Source organism: Xiphias gladius, chromosome 18, assembly GCF_016859285.1.
Source record: "Xiphias gladius isolate SHS-SW01 ecotype Sanya breed wild chromosome 18, ASM1685928v1, whole genome shotgun sequence".
In the NCBI taxonomy this organism is placed as follows: Eukaryota; Metazoa; Chordata; class Actinopteri; order Istiophoriformes; family Xiphiidae; genus Xiphias; species Xiphias gladius.
This window is the reverse complement of record NC_053417.1, coordinates 313,740-339,492: the sequence shown is the minus strand read 5'-3', so window position 1 is coordinate 339,492 and position 25,753 is coordinate 313,740. Positions and strand designations below refer to the sequence as shown.

Genomic DNA, 25,753 nt, shown 5'->3' with positions numbered 1-25,753 from the left:
AGGTTTTTACTGTATGTTTTGTATCGCTCAGTGTATTTATATATTTGTGCTGCTCAGTGTGCCCTCTGCAATACAACATGTTATCATGTAATGACATTTTTATGTTACGCTAAGTTACGTTACATGATATGATGTGATGTTACGTTAATGAGAAATCATGTAATGGGATGTGATGTAACTTCTACTCATAGCTTTTAATTCTACTGCAACCATAACAGTGCTACTCACTATTGCAAGTGCCATGTTTATTCCAATGCTTAAAAAACTGTTAATGCTACTACTGATACACGGTGTGTGTGTGGTGTGTAGTTGTTAGTGTTGTCTCCTCATGGGTCCTGGGTTCAAATTATGACCTAGTCTGACTGGAGAGTCAATGTCATGCCCTCAGGCTGGGGTTGGTTTTCTCCAGGCTTTCTCATCTCAAAAGATATGTACCGCTAGCTGAGATAGCTTAAATACAGAGGCAACACTGTATTTCTCCATCAGAATCTCTAATTACACAACACTGAGTACTGATATATTCATACAATCATTACATGCTGATGTGTGTGTGTGTGTGTGTGTGTGTGTGTGTGTGTGTGTGTGTGTGTGTGTGTGTGTGTGTGTGTGTGTGTGTGTGTGAGAGAGCGAGAGAGAGGATAGGGTATTATCAGCATAACCATCTTAAGTGGTTTCAAGAGCTGAGATGAGCAACATATGCTGCCCATCACAAACTGGGTGGGTAAGTTTTCATCTAAGTAACTAACATATATGAAGACGTGACTGAATAACTGATATTCAGTTCATCTTGACCACTAAGATACAAAAGAACTTTATTCATCATTAATTCAATGTTTTTGCCAAAGATGCTTGCTTATAAGCAATTAAGAGAACTGTACAGAAAAGTGTATATGTTATCATATGACAATCTTATTATATAAACTGTACAAATGTTGCATCAATATTACAAATCTTTAGATATAAGGTAATTATCTTCATATTTGAAAAATGTTTGTTAACAACAGACACTTTTCCTTTGTTTTCCCTTGTTCTTTAATATTGAGAGTTTTTTGTTTTGGTTTTGTATGTGTGTGTGTTTGTTTGATTGTCTGTTTGTTTTGTTGTTTTGTTTGTTTTTGGGCAACTATCAGCTGTTCTTATTGGCTGATCTGGGACATCGAACAAAGCTGTGCTATCTGACTGGATGTTCTGGAGGGCAGCAAGGAACTGTACTCTGACTGGCTGATGAGTTTGTTACAGAGCTGTATGGATGAAAATGACCAATAATGTATACAGTACCTGTTCGTTCATGTAGTTACCAGCTTGTATATAGTAACGTGAAATACTACTTCTACAACTAGCAGCATTACGAGTAACCTGTTACTTCTATTAGTACTTCCACTACTTGTGCAACTATAGCCTACTCAGCTGGTATTAAGTTACTTGGTATTTTACTTCATGAGTGTGTTGGGTGAGGTTTTCCTCCTCCATACCCCGTCCTCCAGCTGCTTGGCGGCATAGTTAAGTATTGACACCGCCTCCAGCAGCCAACGGACCAGGAGGAGCGCCAGTCCGGCCCCGGCAGGGCGGTCCTTACATGATCCGCAGCCGGCTGCAGGTCTCCTGTGTTCCTGTAGGAGGCAGTGCAGCGGAGCTTCTGTCCATGGTGCTGAAGATTCGGCTGGCACTGTCCGGGGTGCTGAACAGCTCAGGGGTGTTGGGTTCAGTCTGACGCTGCTGTCACTCTAGCTCAGTCCCTCTTGCTGTAATCTTGTCGTGTATTGTGGTTTTAGTCACTGTAGTGTGTTACAGCGAACTCTGTCTGCCAGCCCGGAGATGTCGGAGCGGAGGGGGAGGGGAGGGCTGTAGTCTGAGTGTAAGGTAAGGCTTTATGTCTCTGACAAAGAGCATGGAGCGCCCTTACTTGTCGGTATTTTCTTAGGCCTTGGCTGCAGGCCTTAGAGCGGATTTCACACCGAGCAGGGACGACGTGATGTAGCGATAAGGTAGCCCATCGCGGATGTCAGCATGCTTTCTGGTGGTTTTTCTTTCGTGGAGAATAATTTAAGCTCGGTCCGAATGTGCAGACGGTCAGGATATTAACCCGATTAATATTATGGGTCGTTATTTCCGGCCCCTACAATGGCGGCCTGGTGTCGATACAGTCAGGTTTATGAAAAGCGTAAACCGCTAAACGCTGTTTACGGTGGCTTTTATAGATTTGGTGTTTTGTCAGTGTGCCAGTTTAGAAGAGGAGAAAGGCCTCGTCCTTGTTAAATGCCCGGCCTACATCCCTGCAGTCACCAAGAAGCCTATTACTCTGTACTTGATACTCGCAGTTTGTTTTTTGTGAAAATGTTCTACCTGGTGAAATGTAGTAGCAGTCAATACACATGTAAACTGATGTCATGCTGAGTCTTACTGATGCCATGGCATCCCAGCAGACATAAAGTCACTAAACCTTTTCTGGCCCGTGACCCTGTTCGACGATTCCCAAACTGCCATGACCATGCTGTCTGCTGTCCTTACAGCATACCTCCAAGAACATAGAGAAATCTCCACATGGAATATATTAAGATAATGTACTTCTAAGTTATGTATGTTTCTTGTGATTATTTTTTGTATGTTTCATTTTTAAGTATTTTTCATTAAAATATTGTTTGTGAGTTTTTATATAATATTTAATTATATGTTGTATTATGGTCTTAAATTCTCGGTTAGGCCCCTAAACTAATAGAAAAACACTTTCCACATAGTATGTCAGTACCATATATATTCTGTAGCTGTTTGTTGTAATCCTTCATAGCAGGGCCATAGCCAGGATGAGTATAGGTCCCTCCAATGCTTCCTTAATACTTTTTTCTCCAGAAAAGTAATATTTCCACATATAATCACCAAGGTTGTGTCTTGCCAGCTTCTTAGCAGTAGGTGTATTGGGCTTATAAAGGTAGTCTATTTATTTCATATTTTACTTCCATAAACGTTTGGGGTCTTGCAAGAGACAGTTTTAAAAAATGTTCAAAATGGAAGTAGAAGAGGCAGAGATAGCCTGACTTTTAGTCCCTAGTATGAGTCAAGCCCCAAAAACGCAGGCTCCTTCATTTCCCACAATGCAACCAATCATAAGATTCTCGATGCCTGGCAAATGCCCACATCTTTCATTCGCTCCCAGTTGGTAATGCAGACTTTCTTTTGTAATAAATGTTATAATAAATGTCCATGTTGAGGTAACCCTGATGAAATAACTACAACATGATCAGGGTTATTCTGTCAGACTACATAAAGGTTCTCCACAGCCGCAGAAGATATTATGCTATTGTATTCATAGATTGAATAGTTCTAAACATAACAAGTAAGCTATTTTGCATTCAATCATTGGATTTGTCCTCAGAACATTTTCATTTTTTCTAATAACTGTGTGAAAAAATCTTTTCTGTTAAAAGGGCTGTGATGTGTGTGTTTCATCAAACAGAAAATGAAATCAAAGGTCAGATACTGAGCCTGCAGTGGACCAGGGGAGAGCCAAGCAACCAGAGGACAAGCTTCAGCATCAAAGTACTCTGTCTATCTGTCTATCTATCTATCTATCTATCTCTCTCTCTATCACCAGTGCTGCACCTCATCACTTATGAATCTTGCTCATGTTCCTCTGATATTCAGATGAGCCAAGACATTACAGAGACACGAACACGAACCCGCTCCAAAGGCATACGGGGTCAGTATAGACATCAACACACACACACACACACACACACACACACACACACACACACACACACACACACACACACACACACACACAGAAGCACACACACACACACACACACACACACACACACACACACACACACACACACACACACACACAAGCACACACACACACACACACACAGACACACACATCAGATTGGAAAAATTAGCTGTAGAACACACTCACCTCCCATACATGATATCTTGCCATCACAACCAACTAGTTGGAATATTACCTGGTCCCAATTTAGCTGTGTGACAGATTCCTTTGTGGTAAAAATTAAAATTTCAAAATTTCAAATTAAAACTATATTTTGACAAAGGACCTCTAACGGCCCTTATCATTTCAGTTGCAGTTGTGGCTTTGTTGCACATTACCAAACAAATTTGAATTTTGGCAACCTTATAATCTTTTTGGGTCTCTGGAATTCTGGTGCCTCAGATTATTTGGGATCTTTGCGTGGTTGGTAACCCAACCATGCTTAAAAGTTTGTTGCACACACCTCATGGAGACACAATGGAACATTTATGATGTATGTACAAGGAGGTGCAATGAGTAAATATTTTTTCCCACAAAATTAAAAGTATTGTTGCCTTTTTACACTTATACCTCTCATATGACTTTTATTTTTACATCTAATGATTCTCCTGCTGCTGGACTCTCAGTGTCGTCAGAACTTGTGGGACAAGAAATGAAGCAGGAGTTCAGGTAATCTTATAATTCAACAGAAGACTGTCAGTATGTATAAAATGTGTCTTCTTTGTATTAAGTGTGTATTTGTCTTGCTGCGTGTCAGTAGCAGCTGTCCCACCCCTGGATGTGACGGCAAAGGCCATGTTAGTGGAAGATACTCACGACATAGAAGGTAGGATTCATACTGTATTTCATCAAACTTTCTGCATTACAGATAGTTAGCCAGTGTAGCATGCTTCATGCTATGTCACTTAGAAAAAGCCAACAGACTCAATAATTAGACAGAGAAAAGACAATCAATAGTACAAACAGATATAGGTGGCTGTTTTATTTTTCATTACATATTTTTAAATAATTTCATATAAAACCAAGTATGATAGTTGAAAGGATCTTTCCCAAACTGTTGCCATGAAGTTAGAAATACCCTACTGTGAAAAATATCATTGTATGGTGGGCCATTAAGTTTTCCCTAAGGATGGATGTATGTTTTCTACACTGTAAAACCCGTCAGGGCACATGTGATTTTTGATTTTGGCTATATAGATAAAAGACTCCCCTTTACTGGAACTGAAACAGCCCAAGAATGAAAGTTCACTTGACTTTTTGGCATGTAGTGTAATGATACATAAACATACAACAACATAAACATACTTTAGGCTATATATAATAAAAGCGTCCTAATTCTTCATATACAACAGTTTTAATGTGAGTGTGGGGGATATAACTAAATTATTTGAGGTTATGTAGTTGATAAACTGTCAACAATCAGAATTTCAGTAAAACCAATATTTCATATAGGCTTTAATGACAGAAATTGAATGGTAATGATGCAGAGTAAAATTGCACATTAATTAATTCATATAAAGAAAAAATAACTGGTAAAATCCTTGTCACAAAACAGCAGAGGTCATGTGTTAATAATCTCACATGGTGTGAAACAAAAGTTTTGTTTATGTATAAATTTGTCTTAAAATATGGTAAAATCTTCAACTAAGTTACAGTTATGTAAAGAAACAATCTATTTTAACTAACACACAAATCATTGTATTATTCTTGTCCCTACTGAATACCACATTCAAACATTCACAGTGTAGGTTGAAAAAACTATGTGAATCCCTCAGGTAATATCAACAAAAGTAAAACTGGAGTCTTGTCAATGAAACCAGATTGGAGGTGTGGGCTAGAGCTACTTTGACTTATAAAAAAACACTCAAACATTTTGAGTTTACTGTTCACAAGAGGTCTCTGCTAATGTGAACCAGGCCTCACAAAACTATAAATGGAGATGATTTAGTTCTGTGGCTACTCTCCTTAGAAGTGGACACCCAGCTAAGATGACTCCAAAGGCACAACACAGAAGGGTCAATGAGGTGAAGAAAGAAGCCCAGAGCAACAGCTAAAGGCTTAAAGGGATCACTGGAGCTGGTTAAAATCTCTGATCATGAGTCTGCCATACACAGATCATGGACCATGGTGTCAATTGTGGATCATGGTGGAAGCTGCTGCTCTCCAAAAAAACATCACAGTGTGCCTGAAGTTTGCCAAAGAGCACAGTGGCACACGACAGTGTTACTGGGAAAATGTTTTGTAGACTGATGAAACTAAGGTTAAATTGTTTGGGAAGAACACACAGCACTACATATGGTGAAAAAAGGACACTGCATTCCTACATGAAAACATCATCCAAACAGTGAAGTATGGTCGAGGGAGCATCATGATTAGGAGCTGCTGAGCTGCCTCTGGACCTGGACAGCTCACCATTATCGAGGGGGAAATGAATTCCCAGGTTTATTAAGGTGTGTTACAGGATAATGTCAGGGTGGCTGTCTGCCAGCTGAAGCTCAGTAGAAATCGGGTGATGCAGCAGGACAATGACTCTGAGCACTGAAGTAAATCTACTACAGAATGCCTTCAAAGGCCAGTCAGAGCCCAGCACTTAATCCAATAGAAATGGTGTGGATTGATCTCAGAGAGCTGTTCACACCAGACAACCTAAGAAGCTGAAACACTTCTGTGGGAAGAAAGGTCCAACATTCCTCCTGAACGATGTGCAGGTCTGATACACAGCTACTGGAAGAGCTTGTTTTCAGGTTATTGGTTCCAATGGGAAGGTCGACCAGTTATTAAATCCAAAGTTTCACTTGCTTTTTCCACCAGCACTGTGAAACTTTAATGGTGTGTTCAATAAAGAGGCAGATTATAACTATTTGTGTGATATCAGCTTAAACACAATGTGTTTGTCTATATTCGTGACTTAGATGACGAACAGGTCAGATCAGGTCATTCCAAAGGGTTCACACTTTGTCTTGCCAATGCATATAGTCCTACTAGCCGTATCTACAAGCTGCATTATTCGTTACATGTCACAATGTAAAAGTGTTGGGTAAAACAACAGCAAACTAACAATTGTGCTGTTTAATGTTAGCATGTTGGATGTTAGCATGTTGTGAGTTGGATGTTTTTGACACATACCCACCCTGTTCTCCTCAGTGTACTGGGATGTCCCATTGTGAAAAAAAGGAAGCTAGAGGAGGCTGAGGCTGAGGAGAACCAGTCTGCTCCCAAGAGAAGGAACCAGTCTGCCAAACAGGCAGCAGATGATGGCTTCAATGCAGACAGTGATGCAGCAGATGAGGAGGAGGAGCAGAAAGAAGAGGAAGAAGAGGAAGAGGAAGAAGATGAGGAAGAGGAAGACCTCAAAGAAAAGAAAAAAAACAAAACAAAAAGCAGGCCAGAGTCCATACAAAGTGAGTGAAACCAAACCAGAAAAGTTAAAAGAAAAAAATCCATTACAGTACAGTACCAATGTGAAGACTTAACATTATTTACTTTAAATTACTGCTAGATGCAATTAAGAAAGAATGAAAACAATCAAATTATTCACTAAAAAGCTAAGATTACAGAAACGTATGTATAAATACATTTGTGTAGCAGAACATTTTTTTGTGTCAGCAAAAACAGAATTCTAAGATAGTCTGAAACCCATCAGCTGAGGGTGAAAATAAAATAATGACTACATTTTTATGGTTTTCAACAAGACTGAGTCTACAGCCATGCTAGCAGCTCTGTGAGGCTGAACATTGGAACAATAAGATCGGTGCCTTGAGCTAAATGTTTACGAATGTTAACATGCTAACATTGACAATGTTAACATACTTATGTTAGCAGGTAATGTTTACGTTGGCCACAATAATAGTTTAGAGTGTTATTATAGTTTAGCATGTTAGCATGCTAACGTTAGCCAATTGGCACTAAACAGCACAGCTGAGACTGAATGGAATCATTATTTTTGTAGGTAATTGTTCTCAAACCAAAGTATTACACACATTTTAATTTTGACCTGATGATGGTGCTAGATGAAAAGTCAGAGGATCACTAAATCATCACCAGGAAGTAGGTGTAGCATACAAAAGGAGCCTGTTGAAAGCTGAGATACATCATTTCTAAAATTCACAATAGCAGTCAGTTTACAACACCCAGCCAGTTAGAGAATTGAGTGCTTCTCATTATAATAATAAGCTGGATAGTAGCACTAACAAATCCGTCCCACCTCATAGCTAATATAAGGAATTTTTAAAGGTAACCCACATTATGTGGATTCATGGAAATTAGCTTGGTACTCAAATACAGACCCAAAGCCTCATACATAAAAACACAGGTATGCGGATGCTTTCTAGATGTCTGTGATGACCATCCAACTTCTTCATATAACTCACAGTGGTAAGTTCCATCTTGAGTCCAATCAACCAACCCACACGGAATGGATTATTATGTGAATATGAAATATATTGAGCTTTGTATTTGGCATCTGGGCTCTGACCTTGTCACTCCCCACAAAGAAACACAAACGTCAGCACAGCAGGGAGTGGGGAGTGACGATAATATACCCCCCCCTGCATACAGACTCAGGGGCTACAGGTGGATGGTAAGATGGAGGTGGGGCTTTTGAAATGTTATATGAATAGCAGCAGAGGGTGACAATGTAGTTTTCAGGTGAGCAGTATGGACGCAGTCACGGCAGCAAAAGAGTGACCAGAGGACTGACAGCTCAAGTACACCACCATTTTGAACAGGATGGTTTGGATATATGTTACAGGGAGAAGAGTATACCCTGGGGAGCATAGCAAGAGACTTGAATTAACTGCCTGGACTAGCTCACAGGTTTCACTTAATTAATGCTAAATCAGTCACAATGCATGTCTTGAGTTGTAAGTTACCATATAGAGATGACAAAGACAAGCCATTTGTGACAATGACAATGACATTCATTTATACTTTGAATCCACAGCAGACTGCTCACTGGTGACAACAGAGGACACAGAAACAGCAGTTTGTCCCCGAGCTGAAGATGATAAGAATGAAAGTGTCACCTCAGAGACTTGGAACGAAATTGAAAGTGAGAAAACTAGTGACGAAGAGAAGCCAGTAACACCGACTGATGATCATCAACAGGAGGAAACAGAGACAAAGGAGGAGGAGGTTCAGCCGATAACAAAGGATCAGCCATCAGAGCAACCTGAAGAAGAAATGGGTGTTACTGAGCTTCAACAGACAAAAGAAGAAGAGGAAGAAGAGGCAGAAGAAGAAAAAGAAGAAGAGCAGCAAGAAAGGCAAGAGAATATTGTAGAGGAGAGGGGTGTAAAAAGACAGATGATAAGCCAGGAAAACTCTGATCACCAGTACTCTAGTGGCGATTACAACCATCAGGCCAAAGAATCAACAGAGGAGCAGAGTAAAAGGGAGGAACAAGATGAGGAGGAGGCGGAGGAAGGAGTGGAAGAGGAAGATGGGAAGGAAGAAGGGGAGGGAGAAGAGAGGGATATAAACCAAGAGGTTGAAACTACTTACACTTTGAGTCCACACACTCAGGGATCCGAAGGAGAGGTGTCACTCAGGGAAGAAAAGGTCAGCACCCCTATGACTGAGGAAGAGGAGGAGGATGAAGAGCAGGAGGAGGAGAGAGAGGAAGAGGAGGATGAGAGCCAGGGGAAGGAAGCAGGTGAGGTGGTGGAGGAGGAAGAGGAAGACCAAGACTCCAACAAAGCCTCTCCGACTACAGTGGTTATAGAAGTTCACTCTGAAGAGGATGATGACGAGGAGGAGGAGGAGGAGGAAGAGGAGGAGGAAGAAGACGAGGAGGAAGAGGAGGAAGGAGAGGAGCAGGATCGTGTCTCAGAAGGTTCAGGAATCACAGATGACTCAGACAACTGGGATATGACTCGAGGGAACCTGGGCCTGCTGGAGCAGGCCATTGCCCTGAAGGCGGAAGAGGTGAAAGGGGGTCAGGAGGCCCGGAGCTCCCCAGAATACCAACCATACAGCACCTCCAGCAAGAGTTCTGAGCCTGCTACTGTAGTCCGCCGCACTGCTCACTACAGCAAAGGTACACTCACTGTACACTACAACCATATATAGACAGTTTGTAGTACTGAATATGGTTCTATTAAGAATATTATTAAAGATTTCTATGTTTGATAAAGGCCATATATTATATTAGCTTAAAGCATTATATCCATCACCAAAATCAATTTATTTTGTGTATATTTGCTGATTCTATTTTGATGCAACTCCTAAGACCAATAAGACGATACTTGACACCCAGGGCCATGGCCAGGATTTTAGTCCCCAGTCCTCCAGAAAAATTTGATCACATTGTTACTGTTCAGTGATAGTGTCTATAAATTTTGTTTCCAAATATGCCCCTCTCTATAAAGGGTTCAGTTGGTGTATTTGGCCTTAGAAGTAGCAGAATTTTCTCACCCCTTAAAGGAATACATTATGTGTTTATCTTACACATATAAAAAACCCAATTTGTTGTTTTTCGCTGCACAGTAGGAGTGGGACAATGTGTTTTTCTCTCAGTGTGATTTTATTTAATGTTTATTTGTATAAGGATAAGTATATAGTTTGAACCAATGCCACAAACCACAGCATTTATAGATTAAGCTAATTTGCAATGCCCATCCTTTGATGGGCCTTTTAAATACATAGAACTCAACAAAGAAATACATTTGGGACAGCACAAAACACACAACTCAACAACATACAATAAAGCACAAAACACACAACTCAACAATATATACATATATTAAAGCACAAAGCACAAACAAGAAAATACATAAAAAACAGCAAAAGCCACAAGCAAAGCACAAAACACAAACTATGATACAATAAATACCATAAAATGACAAGCAACAGATCACTCATGACCACATGATTGCCCCCCCTTTAAAATCTGTTCAAATTTGAGTGTAAAATGATCCCATTCATGATCCATTTTGAGTTCTGTGAGTTCCACATGTAGATGTTGACAGAAAAAGCTGTTTGTCCAAATGAGGATTTACAAAAGGGCTCCTTACAAGAGTTTATTGATTCATCATTCGATTATGATTCGATTCAATCATAATATAATTAAAAGTTTAATGACAACAATTTATAACTGCAGAGTACTTGTGCTTTACTCCTCTTTTTCCCTTTTCTGACACTGGTTTGATTGGCTTTTATGAGACAATAAATGCAGCAAAGTAAATATAATATTTCTCAAATGTATGACATCTTCTAATAATTAAAAAAATTAAATAATGGTAAAACAATAAATTCTCAATAAAATTAGATTAAAGGTATATAATCTGTAATTAAAATAGAATCTAAAACGAGAAACAATTAGTCTAAACCTAATTTTCAAATATAGCTGCCAGTTACTACTGTACATGTAAACTAATTCAGTGCAGTGTCAGCAAAATAGCTGTGCTGAACACTTGAACGATCAACTCACTTAAAAAAAACTGACAATGTCCAACCAGCAATTTCCAAAATTCAATGTTATATTTGTCAGCACAGTAATGTTGTGATATGGCCTGTCTAGCTCCCATTACACTCACTAAACAACAATTAGTCTAAACCCCATTTTCAAATATAGCTGCCAGTTAATACTGTACATGCAAACTGATCCAGTGCAGTGTCAGCAAAATAGCTGTGCTGAACACATGAACGATCAGCTCACTTAAAAAACTGTCAATGTCCAACCAGCAATTTCCATATTTCATGTGTTATTTGTCACCACAGTAATGTTGTGATATGGCCTGTCTAGCTCCCATTACACTCATTAAACATCTTAGTACATTAACCGTCTTTGATAATAAAAAATATCAGTATCCATACCAATATTGTAATTATGGGCCTGTTGTTACTTTGTAATAGGCCAGAACCACATTTTGTGGTAACAACCACTCCTTGTCCTAATTACTGTTGTGCTTTAATTAATCATCACTGTCATCTAACTCACACCCTCCTCTATTCAGAGAAGAAGGAAGTGAAGTGTCCTACCCCAGGGTGTGATGGGACAGGTCATGTGACTGGGTTGTACCCTCACCATCGCAGTCTATCTGGATGTCCTCACAAAGACCGAATCCCTCCGGAGAGTGAGTACACATTATTTTTCATAGACCATAGACCACCAGTAGAAAAATCTGACACTCCTGATGCATGTTCAGTCACTGTCATAATAAAAGCAGATGTTACTCACCTAAAACCCAACTCTTAGACTTCTCTATTGTAACATACAGACCATTTTTATTGAGATATTTAACAGTGTGGGGGCTTTGAGAGTAAAGGCCTAATTATATTTTGTTTCTGTTATTACTATTATCACTACCAGCATTATTATTACTAGTACTACCACTACTACTTCCTTCTGTTATAGAAAAAACTACTAATACTACTATTTATATTGCTATTACTACTTTTTCATCTATTTTGTGTGTTGCACAACTACTCTTATTATTAATGCTAGTGATGTGAAACCATTTACAGCAAACTAAACAGACTGATCTGAGTTTATGTCCACTGTGTGTCTGTAGTCCTGGCCATGCATGAGAACGTCTTGAAGTGTCCAACTCCTGGCTGCACAGGCCAAGGTCATGTCAACAGCAACCGCAACACACACCGCAGGTTAATAAAACACCCAAGGACACACCTAGGAGATACACACACACACACACACACACACACACATATAGTGGCCAGTGAGCATACTGTATGAAATGTTTACAATCATCTTGCATACAGAATTAGGGATTTGTAAAAAAGTTCCTATTTTAAATTTTGAGATTATTATGAGGATTTTTCAGATTTCAGAAATCTATGCATGTCATAAACATCAGTGTTAATATATTGTCTACAGTCTGGCAACATTTCAGTTTTCAATAATGGTCTAAACATAGATTTTGGAGGCCTTTGGAGTCAAATTCTAGAATATGATCAAAAGTAAAGATACTGCACAAAATATTGAGTGAAACCTAAAGAAAAAAAACCTCATCTAATACTGCTAACACATACTAACACTGTCTTTAGAGGGCTTATCAATAATTCAAACCCCTGTCTGGGTGTTAAATGTTGACCTATTCATGAGAGTTTCATTGCATTAAATGCAAACATTTGGATATGTCTCCCCTGTCAGTCTGTCTGGCTGCCCCATTGCAGCAGCAGCTAAACTGAACAAGAACCAGGACAAGCAGGTTCATTTACAGGCTTCAACCAGTGAACCCTCTTCCAACTCTGACAGAGTGCTCAGGTAAGACATGCATCTATGTGTTTTTTTATTTGTTTGTTTTGTTTTTTTCAATTCTGTTTTTTTAATGCATAGATACATACAGCTATTTCAATGTTACTGCAGGGATAAAACATAACTAATGACTTTTCCTCCAGGCCCATGTGTTTTGTGAAACAGCTGGAGATCCCTCAGTATGGCAGCTACCGGCCTAACACAGTAACCACCACGCCTCGAGCTAACCTGGCCAAGGAGCTGGAGAAATACTCCAAGGTGTCTTTTGACTATGCAAGCTTTGATGTCCAGGTGTTTGGAAAGCGTATGCTCATTCCAAAGACACCCAGCACCAGTGAAACATCACCCAAAGCCTTCAAATGTAAGACCCACACACTTCACCTTAAGGCTCCACCTCTACATTTTATTTTGACATGACGTGGTAAAATGCCAAATCAAGGGTAACTCTGGAAAAACAGGTAGAGATTAACTTTGAATTGCACTGGATTTTTTAGCCTTTAACACAAACTCTATAAATACAGTGCTGTCTATGATGTATATTACTGTGTGGGACACATTTGTCATTTGTATTTTGCAAGACTCTTGGATAGCTGGCCAAATGTAGAGGCTGTTACATCACAGTACATCCACATTCAAGCCCAAATGCTTTTGGATTCTTGAGACCTATAAAATATATAAGATATAAAATATCTTAATATCATGTTCTGTATCTGCCAATATTCATTTTTTATTATATTCAGTATTCATTGTCTCAAACTACTTAATTCAAATTCATACTAAAATTATAATTTGTGTGCATGAATTAACTGAACATAAATTTAAACTATAGTGAACATTTTGAGAGAAAGATAACACAACTTTGTTCATCAGGCAGTAGGCAAATGTATATCCTCGTATCCTCCTCTTCTTCCTCTTCATTGTTTAAATAGATTGATAAAGTCCTTAGCATATTTTACTATTACATATTATCGTCATATCAAAGTTTTCACAGTTCACAGTCTTTCTCAAGATGGAAAAACCCAATTTCTAACAAAAAAAAAAAGGAAAACAAAAAAAAGAGACCATAAACATTTTTTAGAAGCAAAACAGGTAAATGAAATCCTGGACAGACACCCTAAAAAATACATCATAAAAGACAACTTCAAAGAATGAAGAAGACTGATTAGATCTTCAGGCCATGGACATTCTAAGTAGATCTCATGCATGGATAGCTTAAATTTGTAAGGAAAGATGTGAATATACTTAAGATTTAAACAATATAGAACCTTAAATATATCGTAGAATATCAACAATTTGTTTAATGCTATGTTGTAATAATTCATATGCACAAATTATTGTAATTTGAGAGCACAAATAAGTAATTCTTGTGGATTTTAATGGGAGAGCAAGAATTATTTATTTGTGTGCATTAATAATTCATTTGAGAGCCTGATTTATTAATTTGTGCACACAAATTAGTTTTTGTTTTCTCCACCTATCAGGCTCCTTTCATTACTGTGTGGTTTTCTTCCAACACATACAATAATGCATGATTCCTTTGGTACAAGGCAACCTGATATTACTGTAACTACCAGCAGCAGCTATGTTAACCACATTTAGCTATAATATTGCACACATATAGTGTTAGGCTCCATAGCAGTCTGCTCTCTTATTCTTGTTCGGGCAAATTCACTCTACTCTACTCCCACACAGCTAAATCATTCCCTAAGGCCTCCTCCCCAAGTCACAGTGTGTCTGGAGGATTTTCTAAGAGCGCCTCATCCTCCACTGGTTATGACTATAGCCAAGATGCAGAGGCAGCCCACATGGCAGCAACAGCCATTCTCAACCTCTCCACCCGCTGCTGGGAAAGACCGGAGACTCTCAGCACCAAGCCCAGGGAGCCGTGCACCAAGGTACACAGATTCTTCATGGGACTTACTTAGATTAGTTCAATGATGCACAATTCACAGCACTCTCATGTTCTCCGTATATGAACTTTGTAGGAGTCTGACATTGAAGTGGATGAAAATGGCACTTTGGACCTCAGTATGAAGAAGACCAAGAGGGAGGGCATGCAGTCTCCAGAGCCTTCTTCCTGCTCGTCTTCATCCTCTCAACACATCGGAGCCACCTTGTCTCAGGGCCACACTCAGACAGAGTGGGAGGGGCCACTGGACTTTACCAAATCAAGTGGAGTCAAAGAGGAGGACCATGAAGAGGTACTGTACACATCCAGGAGAGCTGTGCCAGAGTCATACACGGTGTTGCTTACCTGTGGGTAAGGATTTATACGAACTTTGTGTGGGTTACCTATGTTTTTATCTTTCCTCAGGTTGAGTATACGGCTCCCTCATACACCTCATCTGATTGTGAGGAAGAGAACCAGGAGAACCTGGAGGACAGGAAGTACCCTGGTGAGGTCACCACCACCAGCTTCAAGGTCAAGTTTCAGCCCAAAGATAGCAAAAAAGAGGTTCTTGTGTAAGTCACAATTTTGAACATACCTCCATTTAAAACTTTTATGCGAAGGGACAAACGCTCCACCTTTTATTTCATTGTAGCTTGTATTAAATGATAACCATAATATACTTTCTGTAGATAAAATGTCTGAAACATTGATATAAAAAGATTTGGTCAAAGGGTCTGAAGCCTATTTAGAGTTCAGGTGGGACAAGCGTCTGCCACCACAGATGCCTGTGAAACACCTGCCAGTCATACAGTCAAACAATTAAGCAAACATACCCCAACAAGTATTTCTCTATAAACCTCATGCTGGGTTAATGTCATATGAGAGTTACTGTGAATACCAGGTTTAACTTGTAAATAGCATTCACGTCAATGTCCAAGTGACAGTTACAACTGGGAAATTTATCTAACTGTATATCTGACTTGGCACTTAATAATATGGGAGCGCCTAAAGAGACGACCAAATATGGACATGTCAGCATAAGTCCTTTATCCTATGTAATTAAACCAACCATACAGTGTTATACTTTCAATGTACTGTATTTTTAACCCGTACACAACCAACTCTGCAGTCATACAACCAACTTGAGTTGTTATGTCATATGCATGTGAAAAATATAGGAAACTTTCCCAACTCTAACATCCATTTCATAAGACCTGAACACATCATTAAGTTCAGAGACACCACTCTGACACACTGGAACAAGTAAAATTCAACATCAAAAGCCTAAACTCTTGCAAAAGAAGTCTAAAATGATACTGTAGTATTTTTTCTGGCATGTCAGTATAAGCACCATGTCCAAAGGCAATGGACTGATCTATGAGTGTGTGGCCCTAGATGTCCCACCCCAGGCTGTGATGGCAGTGGACACATTACCGGCAACTACGCATCACATCGGAGGTAAGACCTGCACTCTGACTTGGAAATGACGAGATAAGTATTTTTGCTATATTAATCTATGATGCAGTAGCACTAAGAGGTGATTTGTTGAAGTTGAAGTATGTTTTCATTTTGGCCTCTGCTCCTAACATTGATTCTGACCAGAATCGTTTTTTAGGGAGAGGTGGGAGGAGAGTGACTTGTAAAGTTGACAGCAATTTTCCAATTTGAGTAGATAGTCCTGCCACGTTAGATTTCTGTCCACTTCTGGTCTTTCAGTACCCCCACTTTCTAGCGAATGTAAGTACGGTAGTTATGTAAGCTTACTTACTGTCATATTGGATCATAACGGGTCCATTTTCTGTAATGCTTTAGATGGCAGCCCATTCAAGTCAAAGGGAAAATGGTCTCAGACTTTTGGAGCTCACTTTATATGTAAATTGTTACCCTCTTATTCCCTGACTTTAAAAGGTTAGGGTGTGTTATTCCCTAACCTTTTGAAGTCAGGGAATATGGAGATAACAACTTTGTGTATCAGATGGATCTAGAAATAAATTACACTTTTTTTTTGGATTACTGAGTACCTATTTAATAATTAAAGTAGTATTATTACTGGGTAACAAGGCAGGAACAATGGAAATTATTTATATGATTATTTTTTGTAGAAATTGTTTGCAAAAAAATTACATTAGGAAATTGCAATGTAAAAAGTTTTTAAATATGGAGTATTTATTATTAATACAGTTTTAAAGTTTTCAATGTTTTTTTTTTTACTCTTCAGTTCTAATGAGGTGGCTAGTGTAACATCAGTACCTTCTCTGCCTCAGTGTATTTCTAACTTACCAATTAACTCCGGCACCTGGAGAAGGAACATTAGACACCCTCTTTGTTAGTGTAAGGCCCATCTGACCAGGAGAGATGCTAAGAATTTCCCACCTGTCATTAGAACTGAACAGGCCTTCCAGAACAAATCTTCAGTGGACTGTTTCATTTACACCTGATATTATTCTGTTTGGATGGCTGAGATGAGTCTACACGCACATGCACACGCACACGCACACACACACACACACACACACACACACACACACACACACACACACACACACACACACATATACTTGTACTTCTAGCTATGTGAGGACACACACTTACATAATGTATTCCCAAGCCGCTTACCCTAACCCTAACCTAAACCTGAATCTAACCTGAACCCTAAAACCAAATCTTAACCCCTCAAACAGCCCTTTGAACAGCCCTTACGGAGTGAGGACATTTTGGGAAAGTGAGGACATTTTGGCCAGTCCTCACTTTCCCAAAATGACCTCACTCCGTAAGGTCTATGACTCAAAGTGGTCCTCACAATGTGTAGCCATACAAGAGCACACACACACACACACACACACACACACACACACACACACACACACACACACACACACACACACATGTTCATCCTTCATTATTTTCCACTATTACACTACTATTGCTGTTCTTTAGAGAAAAGATAATAAAATAAGTCCTGTTCTACCGATATGTGTGCTGCCCAGCCCTGTCTTGGGTCTATAGTCCAGTTCAGGTTCTGGTTCTTTCCTTCACTCATACACAGACATCCTGTTGACAGTCTGGTTTTCTGACGGTCTCTCTCTAATGTATCTTTCAGTCTGTCAGGCTGTCCTCTTGCTGATAAATCACTTCGGACCCTCATGGCTGCCCACACAGCTGAACTAAAGTATGTCTGCTTTGTCCTGTCTCTCACCTCCAACATGTTCACTGACCACTCACACTTAACAGCTACAGCTCTGTCCCTGCTCTCCTGTAAACACTTACAATAGTCATAACTCACTGAATTTTCAACCCATTTTCCAGCAGTTTGGCTTGTTACAAATGCCAGACATGTATTTATGATACATGATACTTGGTTAAATAAAAAAATGCAGGTTTTCATACCAAAATACTTTGTAGATAGTAACAGTAATATTTCTATAATATAATATTTAAAATGAAGTTAACCAATGTAATTAGTTTCTAAGTATATTCTTTTTTATTGCTGGTTTATAAAATGGCTGCCACGATATAGTTTTGTTTATAATTATGGAAATAAATAAAGGGTTAATTAATAAAAAAGATATAATTACAACAAACACTAAGTTAAAAGATTACTATTATTATTTAATATCATTGTTGGCAGGCTGGCAGACTGGACCCCCCCCTCCCCAGCGGAAAAGCGGTATAGCTAATGGATGGATTGTTGGCAGGCTTGATATTGTGGAATATTCACAATATATTCTCACACATTTTTCATATTTTGCTCATATATATATATATATATATATATGCCTAATATTAGATCTTAAGCTTGTATGAAGATAGTCACTTTTTGGTTGCTTAAGAGAAGGATTAGTTATTATGATATATATATATATATATATATATATATATATATATAAATATAAATCGGCACATTCATAACAGTAAAATATATTGTAAAATAACTTTTCACTTGTGAAAGGTTATTCCCTGTTGCTTGGTTTTGGCATTTGTGTCATTATAACATCCAAAGGCAGCACCAAAGTCTGGGATTTTCTTTTATTTGAACTGGCCAGAACCCTGCTGCAATATGGCGGCAGTGAAGACACATCTCAAAAGCCGGATGTGACATTTACTTGTTCAGTATATACAGTATTAAGTGAGCAAAAAAAAAAAAAGAATGGTTTTGCCTGCTGTCCGCTATTAATGTAAGCCTGTAAAGTGAAAGAGTGTCTGTGTGCGTCTCAGGTGTCCAACTCCAGGTTGTGATGGATCAGGCCACATCACTGGAAACTATGCGTCACATAGAAGGTAGGAACTCTTCTCCTGTTCTGCCTGCTGCACCATCAGTTACTCTGTACTGATGGATGCTGTGATTCATTCTCGGTGTTCCTCTCTGCCAGTCTGTCTGGATGCCCTAGAGCCAAGAAAAGTGGGGTCAAATCAACCCCCACCAAGGATGACAAGGAAGACTCAGAGCTTTTGAGGTGAGCAACAATAGCTCAAAGGCAGATTCCCATCAAATATACTGAGTACATTTTTTTCTGAAGGTGAAAAATAATTTTTACCAGCTGTGACAGCGGGGCTGGTATTGCTTTCACCTTGTTAGTCTGTGGGTGTGTGTGTGTGGGCTATTTTCACTATATTCATGGGGTCTGAAAACCAAGAGCCCACTATACTGTTGGGGTCTGACAGCTTTGTGGGGACCAAAATGCTGGACACCACAATTTTAAATGGCTCTTTGAGGGGTAAGACTTAGTTTTGGGGTGAGGGTAAGGGGCTAGGGAATGCATTATGTCAATGGTGAGTCCCCACAAATATATTAAAACAAGAATGTGTGTGTTATCTTGGAAAAATGTAGTCCTGGAAACATCTACTGTAATGGGAACTACCAAAGAGGCAGTTTTGAGTATTTTGGCAAGTGTTTATGTGTTTGTCTGTGGATAGATAGTGCCATAACTGTGGAAGATGTAGTCACAAAACATTACAAGTTTTTAGTTGAGATAAAAATGAAGGATGATTTCGAACATAATTGTGGTCCATGCAAGGGCGGGGGCCATTGGCCCAGTTTCAATCATTCCCGTCCACTCTTAAGACATTAGGTAAATCTACAGACCATATTGCAATGGGATCACATTAGCCATGATGCCTGTTAATAATGTAGTAATGACTACTGAGAACTTAAGTAATAATGTAGTAATGACTACTGAATACTCATGTAATGATGTAGTATTGACTACTGAGTACTCGTTGGTCGGAACATCAACATGTTGATGGGACATGCGGCTGTTGTGATCCCATTGCAAGATGGTCTCTACTTAGTTTAATAATCATTTATCTACCCAACAGGGCAAAACTTTATTCTTAGCCCCACTACATAAAGCTTTAACTAAAGCGAAATGGAGCTTTTTATGGGTGCAGAATTTTGGATCCAATCCAAAATAAAATAATTTAAAAGGTCAATCTTACATTTTGATAAAAACTTAGTTTCATATAATCACACAAACTGTGATATGCTGAAGTTTCCTATAGTCTCTTTCAGTATATGACACAGACACAGGCTGTTCTGTGAATTTATTTTCAGACTGTAAATTCCCTATTCAGTAGTTATGCATTATTTTCATAGATACTGTAAATGGAGTAGGAAACAATGTAAAATATTCTGCAGAAAAATGGAAAATAGATTGAGGATATATTTGTACTACTGAGAAAATAGGAATTGTGTGCAGGTAAAAAATGAAGACTCAGTCAAAGTGAATGTGCGAGTAAAATAAGCGTATTTTTAATTAACTGATCTAAAATGTAAGGTTACTTGTGAAGCCTTTTTTACAGTCCATTTAAAATATGTCATTAACTTTTATATTTCTGTAATAAATCATAAATTTCAATCACCTAAGACATTTGATGTTCTGAAATTTGTCTTTTGTGTAACATTCTATGATGTTTAGAAGTGATTGAGAATAATAATTAAAATAGATTCCTGGTGATTTTTTCTTCATGTCTGCTCTCTATCCATCCATTCATTAACTATACTGCTTATCCTTTGAGACGGGCAGGAGCCAATCCTGGCTGACATTGAGTGAGAGACAGGGTAAACCCTGGACAAGTTGCTAGTCTATCACAGGGCATATAGAGACAAATAACCAGTCACACTCACATTCACACCTACATGCAATTTGGATTCATGTGTCTATCTTTTGCTAGCCGCTTGAGATCTCCATTTATGCTCTCCATCAGTGAGAGTCGAACCAGTATTTTCTACTTGTCTCCAGGTGTCCAGTTCCTGGCTGTGACAGTCTGGGCCACATCAGTGGGAAGTACGCCACTCACCGCAGTGCCTACGGTTGCCCACTGGCAGCACGCCGGCAGAAGGAAGGTCTTCTTAATGGCACTCCCTTCTCCTGGAAGGCTTTCAAGACCGAAGGCCCGACCTGTCCGACGCCAGGCTGTGATGGCTCTGGCCACGCTAATGGCAGCTTCCTGACACACCGCAGGTATCCCGATTATCTGAGAGTTTCAGCACACAGAGAGCAGTATTATCCCAAATACATCTTACAGTTTCATCTCAAAGTACAAGGATTTCAATCCACTGGAAAGCAGTTTCATAGGAGATTACATAGAGCAAATTACATAGGAGGTCAAGATGAGCTACTGGGCCCCCATAAACAATTCCCCCTGCCCAAGTTTGACTTGAAGCCCAGATAAATTTTATCATGGCATTTTTGCTTTAGTAGTGCATAATCTGTACAAGGCTGGAATTAAATAACCACAAATCATTTGCTGCAAAGTAAGCCCAGGAATCATTGGGACCCCTCAAATGTAGTTCTGGTCAAAGTTTTAAATCAGAGCCCAAGGATTATTTACACATAGAAGAAGTTTTTCAACTGTCTTCACATTCAGTTGTCAATAACTCACATACGGTATAGTTGAAAGCAAATTGTGTAGTGTTTTTATCCCTCATGAACCTAATGTACATAGAAAAATCTCAGCCTCGTTAGAATGTAAGAGCTCTTGATCTTGATCAGCTGCTCCTCTCAGTCTGTCAGGTTGTCCAAGAGCATCAGCCAACAAGAAGAGAGCCAAGTTCCCTGGAGACGAGTATATTACTGCAAAGTTTAGAGCCAGTGACGGTAAGAGACAGTACTTTCCCCTCTGCCTAATAGTATCTACCACATGTCTTCCAAACTATTACTGCTACTATTACTATTAACATATGGGGACATCAAAACAAGTCCACCATGTTTGTTAGGAACCACAACATTTAACACATGCCATGCACAGACACAGAGAAAGGAGCCCAAGTGTAATGTATTCTACAGTTGAATATACTTGTTGTCACTAAATGCAGCACCACTCTTGGCCCACAGATAAACAGAGCAGGTAGGATTCGCAGTTGTCTTGATTTTCTGTTTGCTAACTGTTTGTTCGCACAGTTCTGGATAACGATGAGGACATCAAGCAGCTCAACAAGGAGATCAACGAACTGAATGAGTCCAACTCAGAAATGGAGACTGAGATGATGAACCTGCACACTCAGGTGAGCGCAGCTCAGTGCACTGCTGCCATCAGGATGAGAATGACATAGATTTCAAATACATCCAGGAGACACTGTCATATGACATTTGAAAAAAAATGCAAGATGGATGCTGCAGAGACCAGCTTCATAGATGCATTAGTAAAGCTTGATATGGTGCAGTTTGTCTGCCTTGCTGCCAGTTTGTCCCAGTGGTAAAATAATTTTAAAAATCCACTATCCAAAAATCCTTTTCCTAGTAGACTGCCACTGTCAACATGGCTGCCTGAAAGAATGTCTGAAGAAGTGTTCAAGTGTTAAAGTCTCGTTAAATATTTCTGGTTCTGTTGTCAAGCTCTCTGTGTTGCTACCTCTGGACTTTTTATTTGTCTGTCTCTGCTTCAGATCTCTTCAATGGAGAAGAACCTTAAGAGCATGGAGGAGGAGAATAAACAGATTGAGGAGAAGAATGATGCCTTGTTCCTGGAGCTATCAGGCCTGAGTCAGGCCCTGATCCGCAGCCTGGCCAACATCCGCCTGCCCACCATGGTGAGTATGCACAATGTTTTTGAAATAATTCCCTCCTGCCCCCATCCAATCCCACACTTCTAGCCCTGGGGTATATCAAAAAGTAGCTGTAACAACTCCTCAATCTTGTAAGTAACTGAATACCCAATTGTAAAATTTAACCACAGCCTTGACGAATAATCAGTGTAGCGTGAATGGAATCGAATCATACCTCTCTCCTATCAGGTTCTGTCTAAAATTAAGTTACCACCTAGACACCTAGATTAGGTTCTAGTTGTCTGGGTGTCTAGTCTTCCGTGTCATCATGGCAAAATATGGTCCTGGAAACACCTACTGTACTGGGAAATACCACAGAGGTAGTTTTTAATAACTTTGTCAGTCTGTCTGTCTGTGGAAAGATAGTGCCAGAACTGTGCAAGATACAGTCAGAAAACTTTACAGGTGTGTAGCTGAGATCAAAATGAAGGAGTTCGAACATAGGTGTTGTCCAAGCGAGGGCACCAAAAGTAGGGGGGTTGGACACCTGCCAAAATACTCAAAACCGCCGCCCCCACACACACACTTTACACCCCTGGCCCACTAGGTAAAGCACACAGGAGGATCCTGACAGGCAACACTAAGTAAACCTACAAACCATCTCTTTATGCGATCATATCAGCCATGATCCACGTTAATAATTTAATAATGACTACCGAGTCCTCATTTAATAATGTAGTAATAACTACTGAGTGCTAATGTTATAATCTAGTAATAACTAACGAGTACTCATGTAATAATGTGGTACTGACTACTGAGTCCTCAATGTAGTAATGACTACTGGGTGCTAATGTAATAATGTAGTACTGACTACCAAGTCCTCAGTAATAATGTAGTAATGACTACTGAGTACTCATGTAATAATGTAGTAATGACCTCCGAGTACTCCTGTAATAATTTAGTAATGACCTCCGAGTACTCATGTAATAATGTAGTAATGAATACTGAGAGCTAATGTAATAATGTATTAATGACTACTGAGTACTCATATTAGAATTTAGTAATGACTACTGAGTACTCAGTAATGATGTAGTAATGACTACTGAGTACTGATGTAATAATGTAGTAATAACTAACGAGTACTCATGTAATAATGTGGTACTGACTTCTGAGTCCTCAGTAATAATGTAGTAATGACTACTGAGTACTCATGTTAGAATGTAGTAATGAGTACTGAGTACTCGTATAATAATGTAGTAATGGATACTAAGTGCTAATGTAAGAATGAAGGAATGACTACTGAGTACCCATGTAATAAAGCAGTAATAACTTCTTGGTACTCATGGGTCGGAATATCAGCATGTTGATGGGCGTTGCGGCGGCTTTGATCCCATCATAAGATGATCTCTAGTTTTGTTTATAATTTCTGATATCAATAAAGAGTTCATTAATAAAATTACAACAAAAACTGATGTTAAAAGATTATTATTATTGTTGCTTAATATCATTTTGATTTGTAATTTTGAACTTTTGTGTGATCTGCAGGAGCCGCTGTCAGAGCAGAACTTGGATAGCTATGTGGAAACCCTGACACACATGTTTACCAATAAAGACTGCTACCAGAATCCTGAGAACCGGGCTCTGCTCGAGTCCATCAATCAGGCTGTGAAGGGCATCGAAGTGTGACGAACAGGAGAGGGACAGGACAGGGGGCGGGCCATCACAGTGACAACACCACTCTTTCTTTCCATACCCTTTAGATACTGTATGTATTTAATTCTTCTCATTTTGAACTTTGTCATCTGTTCTTTGCATTTGTTTCCTGTTTGCATGTTGCTTTACAATAGTATGAGTGAGAACAGATTAGGGTTTGGATGTGAAGTGTGTGGTAGCACACTTGAATCAAACTGTTGATGTAAGCAAGGGCATCTCAAGGTATACACATATAGGCACAAAGAGTACAGAACAAAATCAGGATTGCAGTATACAGCCTGAGCTGAGCAGATTCCGCTAGTTAGTGAACATATCCCATTTCCACACAATAATGTTGATAGTAGTCTATATGAGCATAGTGATGTTGCACCTCCAGGACTAGTTTGTAGATTCATTCTTACAATTGCTGTGTAACTATTTAAGTCCTTTGCAAATGTTGGTTTAATAACTTATTTATTCATGTCTGCTGTATTATTTTTTTATGTTGGCTTATTTATTATACATTATCTATTCAGTTTTTTTTTTTTTTAATTTCAAAATGCTACCTGAGAAGATTTTAAATGGTAACCAAGAGAAGGTAATCATTTCCTCTGCATTGCTGAACAAAGAGGAAGTATTTTAAGATATCAACTATGAATTGTTTTATATATCTTATTATTTATTTAAAATACAGGGATCTTTTTAAGTGCAAATATTTTGTAACTGAAAGTTTTTAATAATTTTCTAAATATTTTTTTTGGTGCTTATGTTTTTATGATTTTCCGTTTTATTTCCACAATCTATTTTCAGTACATTGCAATACACTGTGAATATTGAGCTGCACATATTTGGTATTTATTTGGTGATGAAGAACAAAGTGATGGTGAATATTTATTTTGTATCGTCTATGTGTTAAACGATGGCTGTGTATGGATTAGTCTTTAAGTTGCTCTTGAAATAAAGGTTAGCCCACAGAGCATTTGGACTGGATTTATTGTGTTTTTGTATTGACTTGTACTGTACATACTATTACTTTCAGACTTAGGATCTTAGGAGAGGTCACAATTTTACATACGCTCTTGCCAGTGATCAAGTATTGTTTATATTTTCTTTAAATGTAAAGTTTGATTTAACAGCATCTTTGTCAACCTTGGAATAATACACACTAAGAGAAGAAGCAGGATAAGCCATTATCTGGTC

General features: G+C 38.9%; 1 protein-coding gene across 1 annotated transcript; it reads left to right on the top strand.

Moving 5' to 3' along the window:
- Positions 1-1,576: 1,576 nt before the first annotated feature.
- myt1a (myelin transcription factor 1a) lies at positions 1,577-25,005 on the top strand. The gene is made up of 22 exons (XM_040153768.1): positions 1,577-1,700; positions 3,590-3,694; positions 4,396-4,438; positions 4,527-4,595; positions 6,914-7,170; positions 8,715-9,806; positions 11,725-11,844; positions 12,283-12,373; positions 12,882-12,995; positions 13,130-13,347; positions 14,679-14,881; positions 14,972-15,187; positions 15,301-15,449; positions 16,273-16,335; positions 17,978-18,046; positions 19,093-19,155; positions 19,248-19,331; positions 21,117-21,338; positions 21,883-21,974; positions 22,278-22,381; positions 22,763-22,906; positions 24,407-25,005. Exons 1-22 carry the CDS (start codon positions 1,577-1,579, stop codon positions 24,545-24,547), a joined length of 3,783 nt encoding a protein of 1,260 aa, XP_040009702.1. The 3' UTR covers positions 24,548-25,005.
- The last annotated feature ends 748 nt before the right edge of the window (positions 25,006-25,753 follow it).

Excerpts from the sequence above, each read along its gene's own strand:
- myt1a (XM_040153768.1), top strand. The coding sequence starts at position 1,577 with ATGATCCGCAGCCGGCTGCAGGTCTCCTGTGTTCCTGTAGGAGGCAGT. Across the intron at positions 11,845-12,282 it reads AGACCGAATCCCTCCGGAGA|TCCTGGCCATGCATGAGAAC; the intron begins GTGAGTACACAT and ends GTGTGTCTGTAG. Across the intron at positions 12,374-12,881 it reads AACCGCAACACACACCGCAG|TCTGTCTGGCTGCCCCATTG; the intron begins GTTAATAAAACA and ends CTCCCCTGTCAG.